The sequence below is a fragment of the Prinia subflava genome, chromosome 10 (assembly GCF_021018805.1).
Source record: "Prinia subflava isolate CZ2003 ecotype Zambia chromosome 10, Cam_Psub_1.2, whole genome shotgun sequence".
NCBI lineage: Eukaryota > Metazoa > Chordata > Aves > Passeriformes > Cisticolidae > Prinia > Prinia subflava.
Window position 1 is genome coordinate 9,381,652 of NC_086256.1, and position 11,229 is coordinate 9,392,880.

The 11,229-nt window shown below is 41.5% G+C and overlaps 1 protein-coding gene across 3 annotated transcripts in view; it reads left to right on the plus strand.

Moving 5' to 3' along the window:
- TESK2 (testis associated actin remodelling kinase 2) overlaps positions 1-11,198 on the plus strand; it is a 79,455-nt gene extending 68,257 nt beyond the window's left edge. For all 3 annotated transcript variants that reach the window (XM_063407194.1, XM_063407193.1, XM_063407195.1), the window contains 3 exons: positions 935-1,021; positions 4,448-4,583; positions 6,388-11,198. In XM_063407194.1, the coding sequence (XP_063263264.1) occupies positions 935-1,021; positions 4,448-4,583; positions 6,388-7,400 (1,236 nt within the window). In that variant the 3' untranslated portion in view covers positions 7,401-11,198. The remainder of the gene's footprint in view (positions 1-934; positions 1,022-4,447; positions 4,584-6,387) is intronic.
- Positions 11,199-11,229: the final 31 nt, after the last annotated feature.

The following is an 11,229-nucleotide window of genomic DNA, read 5'->3' on the forward strand; positions in this document are numbered from 1 at the left end:
GAAGCTCCATTGAAGACACTTTCTCAGACTTTGTCAGCTGCAATCCTCATGGGAATCCTTTCTGCCCCTAACTGGCAGGACATCAAGAGCATTGCAATGCAAACTCTTCCTTTTGTGGACTGATAGCTCATGTAGACTTCTTGCCAGGTTCACAACAAGGCACTTGTGGCACTCTGCATGCACTAAGTAGCTCCCCCCTTGTGAAAGGGGCAGGAGCTGTGTTAACAGCAGCTAAAATAAGGTTCACCCTTATTTTTGTGTGGACTTTGCTCAGTATTGTGGATCTGAGCTAAAATTGACTAATTAAAGATACTTTTAAAAAAAATTGTCCCATCTACAGGGCAGCTTTTGACCCTCTCTGGTCAATTTATTCTAAATTGCCTATCTCCTTCTATTTCTTAAAATGGAAAATTGCTTAGGTCTTGAACTGCAATAAATAAAAGATTCTATTTTAGTCTGCTCCTCAGATTTTATAGATGTGCCCTTAAGGAACTGGATAATTTGTATTACCAGCCTACCTTCCACTGAAAAGTTTGCCATTTTAACTGATACATTTCCATCATAGCAAAGCCTCTGGTTTTACAGTAGGCTGTTAATTTGCACTATGAAAGCCACTACAGTGAAACATTGTGGTATACAGTATTGTTTCCAAATCCACACGGCAACACTTCAAGTGCAATGGATTGCATTTAATCCAGGAAGAAGGATGGGCTTTTATGTCAGCCTGTTCTCTTACAGCTGTCCTGTAATCCCCACTGGGAACGCTGCACTTTGGAGCGTGCATGAAGTTTGCTCAAACTCCTCTGTTAAGGGGTTGCTGAGAAAGTTGTTCATGGTTATTCCTGATAACTTCATATAGGGACCCCCTAAAAAGATGCTTTGAGCTAGATAAAGACCTCATTTATTTCTCTGTGCTTTGTTGTTGTTTGTACAGAATTTTGGATTAGATTATGATTCCTTCCAGCACATGGTGGGAGACTGTCCTCCTGACTTCCTTCAGCTGGCCTTCAACTGCTGTAACGTGAGTATCTTACTTGAAGGGGAGAGGCCTAAATTGGAGTTCTCTAAATCCCTCTGGCATTTGAACATAAAAGAAGAGACTTGATGAGCCTACCTGTTGAAGCAATGGACCTTCTGACAACCCAAGAAGTCCCTTTGAGTGTTTATAATCCTTCCCTTCCCCTTGCTAAAAGAGTCTGTCTTGTGTTTTTGCAATTCTGTGTTCTCTCATGCCAAACAAACAGGTCTGGCACACTGAACAGCTTCTTGCAGGCTGCTCAGGCTGATCATAACCAGTTGGATGCCATTGGCACTGGCTAACCCTTGGGCTGACAAAATCCAGCTGTTGTTGTGTGCAGACCTACTGAGCTATGAAGGAAGCACTGAGTTGCTCTTACAGAGGGGACAAACAAATCAAGAGCAGGCATTAAACAATTCTAAAGTGTCTGCATGATGCCTTTTGGAAAAGAGGTTTGACATCCAAATCCTTAGCCTGTGTCATAAAATCCAAACTCAGACTGAAATGATTTAATATCTGTAAGGCTATAGGCCATGTGCTGTATGGAGAAAATGTTCTGGCAATTATTCAAGTGAAATTGTGATAGTGCTGGATACCTTCCTGGCTCCTTATTGTGAAGGTCAGTAGATCTCTTCTGCTGGTTTTCCTGTAACAGAGTTATTAGTACCAATGTATAGTAAACCAGCTTATATAAAATAAGAGAACCTGAGCTTCCACCACATTCAGCTGAAGTTGGGAATGTCCAGTTTGCTGAACTTAAGTAGAGGAAAGTTTAAAAACTTTCACTGCACAAAACTTGGCCCCAGATTCACATCCAGGCTGTGCTGGAACTGATACTAGCATTGTGTCCACGTGAGTGGCTTTAGGAAGTCTCATCTTTTTGTGCTTTTGGTGGTTATTTTTGACCTGACCTCTCTCTTTATTTTGTATTAGTACAAAAGCCCGTGCTCAAGGAGAGAGTGGTGTAAAGGTGAGAAAAGGGGCAATGACTGCTGCTCTTGGCACCACATAGCATAATTCAATTCTAGAAGTGTTTGAACTTACTAGGGATGAGCTACTTAAGCCCTTTTATTTCACCTTAGTACAGCAGAGCCTGCTTTGCCTGGACAGTGGTACATCTCACTCGTGTTTATGAAGTGCTTTGATTACATGAGCACTAAAGGATTTGGTCAGAGGCAGGATTTGACTTTGGAAAGCGCAGCTCCCACCTGCAGACTCCAGAAATGATACTACCAAACACGTGGTGCATGATTCAAAGCAAATTTTTTTAGCTCAGAAATTGAGAGTAAAGCTGCTCATGAAGGAAGGGGCAGTGACCTTATATTCTCACGTAAGAATTTGGTATGCTCAGAGAAAAAGGATTTTCTCCTTCTCATTATTGTCAAATGCAGCTTCCTGTATAATAAATGTCCCTTTGCTGAATTGAAATGGTAATTACTGTCTTGTGATCCAGCCATTAATATGCTGATTTCAGTGTGGAGCATGCTGGAATTCACATACCCCTCACCTAGGAGAAGGAAAATGGAGTAAACAGATAAGGCTTTCTTATATCTTCCTAGGCATTCTGTGATTCAGTAAGAGGTGATCAGTGTGGTAATTTTCTGAGACATAGACAGTTATGTAGCTTTTTATTATTTAATAGGTCAACAAGGTGTGAACTGTATAGCCCAGCTGAACTAATGTGCAAAGCCCTGGAATTTTCTACAGCCAGGAAATGTGTTTTAAGGCACCCTAAGAAAACCAGTAAAAACTGACATGTATGAGTAGAGGATTAAAATTTAATTTACTGTTATAAAGTGTGGGGGGTTGTAAGTACAAGCACCCAACAATTACAAGCCTTGTGGGAATATTTAATAAACGTAATCATAAATAATCATACAAAAAGCTTACCAGGATGAGCTAAGCTGTTGGCAACTGCTGCTTTGAGAAGGAACCTTCTCTTCTATTTGAGCAGAATCTGGACTGCTCAGGGATGGAAGAGGCACATACTGCTCTGAGTAATTTTTCCATTGCTGCTCTTGTCTTGGATCTTACCTAGCATGAATTAAAATAGCCAGAGAGCTCTTTTTACTTCCTCTAACTTCCTGTAGCTTGCAGCAGCTCCCTAAGATTCCCAAATTAGTAAGTTTGTCAGAGTACACTGTGTGCTTCAGTGTTGCCCCTGCCCTACTCTTTCAGTGAAACAGGGAAAGCAGAAAAATATTTTCCAACGCCAGGAAATTCCAGCTGCTGCTTCAGAACAATTTTCTTGCTGCTCTTGAGCTCTCGAAGTGTGGTTTCTTTGTTTGGTATTTATTACTGTACACAGGAATTTTTAGCACTTTCTCCCTCGTTGCTAGAAGGTGTTCTGGCATGGCTGATCACACCAGTTCTCTTCAGAAAGATCCATCTCAACCAACCCGCAGGGCAGTCATCAGGGAGGTCTCTGGGGTTTGTTGTGTACAAAGCACTACTGTTCCCATTGTAGAGGTGAGACCTGCCTGGGCTTGTCCACTCTGAAAACGCCCTTAGAAGGCTGGAAACAGCAATCAGGTCAAGCAGAATTGCTTTTATTACTGAAATGACATTAAGTTTCAGCTGCTGAATTAGATGTTGCTACCTATAGTAGTGAAGCCTGTGACATCTATACAGTCAATGCTCAAAATGATGAGATGCATTCAAATTTACTGCTTAAAGGAAACTGCTTGCCCAGTGGTACAGTTTTAGTGTTGGACTTTGTTTAGAGATCTATATCTGCTAGAGTGAACAAATAAATAAATAAATACATACTGAGAAATACAGACTAATACATATTGATGAGCAGGGGAATATTTTACCCAGGAAAGATGGATTTTTCTTTTTCCTGACTTATAACTTTGTTAAATTATATAACCACCCTTGCTTCCTTACAAGATATACCAGTACACTGAGTAGTACGGCTAATTAACAGGTGGAAAAATACAACATTTTCAGCTTTAACATCAGCATGCCATTTAGATATGTTTTAATTAAAGCCACGAGGAGATGATGGAAGAATTACAATCTTTTAAAGACTGACATAGCCATGTTGTTTTGTGTAATCTTTTTGAAATAACATTGGTACACAATCTGTGTTTGATAACCAGAGTACAGAAAGAAATCCTGAGCTATGCAAGCTGTTTCAAGCAAACCAACCAACCCCCATCACAAGCCATGAATCTGACAGTTCCCCACCTTTTCAATTTAGATTTTTTCCTCTTCATAGAATATTTACAGATTGGTCATTAAATGTGAGAGGTGTAATAGAATACTGCTTTTCCCCTTCTTTCTGTAGTTTTTTTTTCTAATGACAACACAAAACTATTTGGAATTTCCTCAGTTTCCTCAGATTGGCCCTCTCTCTGTCCACTGTGTAAGCAGAATAGCATGGACAAACCCACATGGACTTATTTGTTTTGTGTGCATTCACAGATGGATCCAAAGTTGCGTCCTTCATTTGCTGATATTGTCAAAACACTGGAGGAAATGTTAAACCGCCTGAGAAATGAGGACTCAGAGAGAGACAGAAAGTTCTTGAACCTTGACAACAATGAAAGAAAACCAAAAGGTAAGTGTCTGTATTGTACAATCATTACTGTGTGCTCACAGCAAGAGGAGAAAAAGCTTCATATTTTGCAAAATTTGTTTATATATGGTTTTATTTGAGGTTTAAGACTAATTTTACACAAACCCTGATAATGATTCTGGAGCAATGCTTTATACTTTGCATTATAGAATGCCCTTTGGTGAAAAAACTAGCTGTTTCTTAAAGCACCTGATAATATTCTGTCCCCAAGATCTTGAGAAGAAACTTATAGTTCATTTGGGAATGGGTTTGTGAGTTACTAATAGTATATGAAAATCCGTCAACTTTTGATTTATCACAGCCATACTTCATACATAGACAATTTATTTGGTGTATGTTACATGTAACATTTAGAGACTTCTTAAATTCCTTCAGGAGGAAGAGCACAGAAGATGCAAGAGTATTATAAAGTACCTAGAAATACTCTGAAAAGAGAAAAGATGAGAAAAGATGAGTCCCAGGTCAGCTTGGGAATGTTGGCCTTGAAAGGTTTTCTCTAAAGCTGTCTGGTGCCACCTGGTGTGGGGAGCAAACTCTTGTACTGTATTCTGACTTGGGTGTTTTATGTTAGTGCACTTTTGGCATTAGAAACTTAAGAGTACATTAAAAATAGTTTCTTATATTATGTGGATATACAAATATGCAACATATGGACATACCTATCAATCTGTAATGTAGTTGTAGATTGAAATAATTTTTCTCTATGTCAAACCACATAGAGTTAATGCATGTGGTAGTTCTCCCACACCTGGAAAGCATCTAAAAGAGGTGTGAGTTAAAAAGGAAATCTGTTTGTTTGTTTAGGGTTTTTGTTTGGGTTGTTTTTTTCTTTTGGTGTTTGGTGGGTTTTTTTTCTGGCATTTTCCCTTTGGAGTACATGTACAAAACAAGTATTTCTCAAAGAAGTGTTACATGCTGTTCTTTGACTTGATTAGTCTTTCCTTTGTGGAATGGCTGTAGTCTAAACTGTGGCAATATTTAAAAGGAAAAGTGAAAATCCATATGTGCTTATTCAGGAAATGGTAACCAAAAAGGAGCTATCACTTCTTTATACCCATTTGTTATTGCTCTAACACGGCTCTTCAGAGGCACCTTGAGAGCCTGTGACAGATGCATGTCCCCAAACACTTGGGGAGTTAACATGTACCAGTTTCTCATCCTAACCTAGTGATACAGCTTTATTTATAAATGTGTGTGTGCAATAGGTGCAAATACACAGGCATATGTACAACTTCTAAACTCCTATTCATTAGGGCCAGACTCTCAAATAACTCCAGTTTTGTATTGGATAATGTACTGAAAGAAGGCTGGGATGGAATGATTTAAAATCTGCATGGTACAAGGAGAGACTTTTTTTTTTTTTTTGTCTTAGACATTTCTCATCAGGGTGAAAAAGTCCAAATTTCTCTGGCAACTATGTTTTGTACTGGTTCTCTTTTGTGGTCAGTAGCACCAACAGACCTTGGGCTTCTGCTGGAAGCCAGGACAATAAATCTAGAAACATGCAAATTGTTCTTCTCCAACATGTGTGCCATCTCTGCTGTGGCAGTGTACTGGCAGCAAGGAGGTTTTCAGGGGCTCTAAAATACACTGAGAAGAGAATGGTGGACTTGTGTTTGTGCAGGAACTTAAAAGGAAGGAGCAGGCATGTGCTTATGTAACATAGTTTGGAATATCAGAAACACAGCTTTTTTCTTTACAGTTGTCATGAAGGCTCTGTGAGGGAGCAGGTGCACAGCTATATAGAGCTTCTTTAAGCTAAGAGTATTTCTCTTTGTCTACTCAGGATCGATTGACAAAGGACCAGGAGTAAAACGTCTGAGTTCCTTGGATGATAAGATCCCACCCAAGTCACCCCGCCCGCGCCGCAATATCTGGCTGTCACGCAGCCAGTCGGATATCTTCTCCCGCAAACCTTCCAGGAAGATCAACGTGCAGGACCCCTACTACACACCAAGCAAAGGGTTAGGCCGGAAAGTTAATCCCTTCAGCGCCCGGGAGGACCTCAAGGGGGGAAAGATCAAATTCTTTGACATGCCAAGCAAGTCTGTGATTTCCCTGGTGTTTGACTTGCACTCTCCTGAGGCAGGTGGAGGCCTGAAAGCCAGCCAGTCCCAGTTCCGGCAGGCATATAGCACAGACTGGCAAGACCTTTCCCTTCTTCCTGGGAGGAGATGCAGATCACTTCCACTCTCTCCTGAACTACCACACAAGGAATATGGCCTGTTTGGGGGACTGTCTTCAACTGTTGGCAGGTGTGACCCAGCCCAGTTAGGTGCAGAGGTTCGGCAAAAACTCTTGAGTAGTACTAAATACGGTGTGTCAGAGATTCCCCCCTTTCATGCCAAGCCTCACAGACCAGAGTTTCTTCTTGCACCAGGACAAGAAGAGGACATGGACTGTTCAGATGGGCCAGTGGCTCAGGAGGAAAATGGGTTTTGCCCTGTTGAGAACACATGTGGAGATCCAGCATGTGATCAACCATTAGTACTGGCCCAGCCTGGGCCACTGTCTTACAAAAAGCTCCCTGTTGAGAAGTCAATGAACTCTGAGGGTCATGGCTCCCCACAAGTGTTTGCAGGTTGTCTCCCTTCTGAAGAGATGGAGGTAGAAGATGATCTACTGAAAATTACTCTCTTAGAGTCTACAAAGCCTCTGTTCAGTGTAAGTCCTCCCACTGAACTGAAGAGAGAAGCATGGCCCTTCAGGGAGCAGGATGGGGACAGTCCTGCCGTGTTCTCTCAGACCCCCTCCAACATCTCAGCAAGTGGCAGCACAAAGTCAACTTGTGACATATGAAGAGAGGGCTCAAACTGAATGTGTCCTTGAAGGAACAGTTGTTCCAGTTGCTTAAACTCTCTTTGTCTGCAGTGCTGGGCTTCACATTTGAAAGAGACCCAAGGGATGGTGGAAGTTGGCTGTCGGACAGCTGCGGACAGTGTCTGAAGAAACCGATTATTTTATAAAACTTTATTGCAAAATGTGCTTATTCCCTTTCCTGATTTGCATTAGGAGGGGGAACTACTCCAGCCAGAATGGCCGTGTGGGTCCCACAGTCCTTCCAAGAGGCAGCAGTCAGAACAGGCACCATGTAAACAGTTTGACCTGGATTTCCAGCATGGGGCATTTTAAGGTCTTAAGCTCCAGGTAGAGAAGAAAGAATGACCCTTAGATTTTTCCCTCTTCCTCTAACTGAACAGCTGCTCTAAGCCACTGCAGATTTTTCATTAATATTCTGCATCAGTGCACGTGAGTTGGAGCCTCTGTTTCAGAAACAGGCACAAATGTCTTTCTGAGCTATGTTGAGCAGATAGGAATGCTCTCTAGTCCCAGAGCTGCTTTGAATGCTGTTGCAGCATTAAACAAGCTCTTCTTTCAAAAGCAGCAAAAACAAAACCCCTCATGCTGGTCACAATCTGCAGACTCAGTCACATGACAAGTACTTTGCAATTAACAAGAAGAATCTGTTCCCTGGTGTTTCATTTTCCCTTGGGATTTAGCAATGATGTTTAATACATTTGTGCAGGGAAGCTCGCTTCCTTGTACAGCTCTTTATGTACCTCAGCCCAAATGTGGAGGAAGATTTGCCCAGGGCACAGAGAAGCATATTCCAGGCATGCCATTTCTGGGTTCTGAAGAAACTGCTCCTGAAAGTACCAGCTGTACTGAGCTTTTGGCAGGGGGTGGGCTCTTATCTCTGAAGAGCAGAGTGGACATCACGATCCATTTCTGCAGCACAGCTAAATACAGTAGCTACATCACAATTGATTATTATCACTAAGCTAGAAGGGTCACATTCATCTCCCTCTCTGGTACAACATCCCATCTCGCTGATTTCACTGCAGTAATGATGGCTCCTCACTAGCCTGCTTGACAGAGGACAGGGATCTCCTGCTCAGGGGAAGTTGCCAGCAGTGTTGTAGCCCCACAAGTGCTCCTGGAGAGGACAACTCACAGGAGGGCTTTGAATTGTCAAACTGAAGAAATTAGCTTGTCCCAAATTGATTTCTTGACTTCTACAGAAAGAAGCTGCTGTCTTTATCGGTTTCTCCTGTCATTGAATAGGATGATATTTTTATTTATTTATTTTTTTTACTTCCCTTCACCAGCTGTGAAAGAAGCAGCAACAAGAGCTTTAATGCTGCTTGCTGGAACCAGCATCAAGGATCCCTGCTTTGGGATGCAATGTATGGGAAAGCTTGTTCTGTGGCATTTGTGCAACATCCTGCCCTTTTCAACTATCATCATCCCAAAAAACGTGGGGTTTTTAAAATTTTATTTTATGGGGAGGTTTTAACCTATATTATCATTCCTAAGTGAGGTAAACATTGCACACCTGCTGAGCAGATGGTGATACAGAGGAGTCCAGAATTTCATCCAGGTAGCTTGTTACACTCTTCCTGCTCTCTTGTAAGGCTGGATACTGTAAACTAGTCTCTGATGAAAGCCAGACTAATTTTACTCTTCTCCCATCTCAAAAAAAAGGATGGATAAAACCTTAGTCCTTTCTTGGCTGGGATGTGTATCTTTGCTGAGGTGTAGGTAGCTATTCTGAGTTACAGCAATGATTTCCTCTGGTGAAGTGTGTGTTAACCTGAGCAGTTCTCCCTTTGCAGTGGCTGCCATGAATGAAATGAGAAACCCAGTGTTGCTGAGTTATTTAATACAGTCCATGCCAGATTAGGCAGCTGTTGGCAGTTTGAAAGAGAAAATGCCTGTGCTCACTAAGATCATCCCTTTTGGCCCACACCTCTCTGCCTCTTGAAGGTGCTGATCTGTAGAGTAGTCTCTGTCTTCTGTATTGTGTCTGCAGACTGCAGAGCAGCTTGTCTGGCTGCCAGTGTGTGTCTAACTTCCTTTGAGGACAGAGAAACACCAGAGCTCAGTTACCTGCCTGGTGCCTACCTTTTTTTTTTTTTTTTTTAATTTTTGCTACAGTTGTATCTTCCAGGAGGGAAACCATCAGCACCATCCTCTGTTGTCACAAGATGCATTTAGGTGTGTGACTTCAGACAAACAAGCAATAATGAGCAGTTCCCTTGTGGATGCCCAGGCTGAGGGAAGCTGCTCAGCAGCCTGAGCAGAGCACACGCACACCTCTGGCTGCCCGGGGGCTCCCCTGAGCCAGCCCCGGCTGTCAGTGCTGACACCTCATCATGAAGCCTGTTGCCCTCTCTGACACTGACTGCAAAGCTTGAGCAGTCAGGCATGGGGTACCCCCAGGACACCCACTGCAGTGACCTCACTGTTCCCTTACACTGCTGTCTTTATGTTTCTCTGTCCTGAACAGCTCTTACAAAGCAGCACAGCTAAAATCTTATTTTCTTAAATATCCGCTCTAAGCACAACCAACTGATGTGCATTGGGCACAACTATCAACTTTTCTGGCTCTTTGTACTGAGGTGGAGATGTCAGAAACAGAAATGCCAAGGACTGCAGCTCAGGCCTTTCCTGGATTAGTCTGCATGGGAAGAGGTACGCATATGAAACTGGAGTAAAAGGTCATTTTAAAAATTGCAAAGTGGTTGCTTGAAACCCAGTTTCCAAGGATGCAGCTGGAAGTCACTACATCTCATATATTTGGCTGCATAAAGCTGAATCTAGGCTGCACCTAGTAACTCCTAGGTTTTGTGCTTCCTGAGGTTGCTTTTCTACAGAGGGCCATTTTCTGACAGCTACTGCTAAACATGAATTTGAACATGTGGTCAGCAAACTCTTTGTTTTATAGTGATGTGACAAAGTTTTATCGTGATTGGATTTTACCGTGATTTTGACTTTACAGGAGCAGTTCTTGCTCTTTTAAAGTACTTTCTACACATTGCTACACATCTCCCTGAAGAGATCAAAGATGTTTTTAATTACTTTAAATCTATGTTGAGTTCATTTAAATGTCTGTTATAAGCTATTTTTGTTGTGGTTGCAGGTTGATAAAATGCAGCCAAGAGAATGCATGTGAATTGCTGCCCCTCAAAAGCAGCACAGCCAAGGGGCTGTAGCAGACTTGTACTTGTTGGAGAGGCATTGATGTATTTTGTGTAACAGAACATTGGTATTTTTTGCCAGTACAACTAAAGACACTTGAATAATTCCTGTTTGCACTTAATGCTATTGTTTATATTGCATGTCACTACATTTCTATGCAAAACAAATAACCTTTTTTTTTGGGAGAATGGGCAGCCAGATATTTGATTAAGTATAAAGATCTTTGCGAGATGATCTATTTTCGTATTTATGAAGGAGTTTTACGTCTTAATATTTTGCAGTCTGTAAATAGCTGAACTTGTAATTAAAGGCTTAGGAAGAAGTTTGTAGCCTGTGTACAATAGTAAGTTAACACTGCCAGAAAAAAAATTCTTTGCAAGACAACTTTTCTAATATTGCGGATATTTATGAATATGTAAAGAAAGCACGTCTTGTTTTTATGTTGATTGACCTTCTGACTTTTTTGAACTATAGAAATGGTGTATGTTTTATTGGAACTGCAATAAGAAGTAACCAAAGATGAATCCACTTAAATATTTTCATAATTTTTTTCTTGGTCAGGTTTTGTAAACTTTCCCAACTTGCTTTCAAAATAAAAATGAAATCAAGGCCTGAGTCTTGTGATTAAGAGGACAACTGCTTTAAG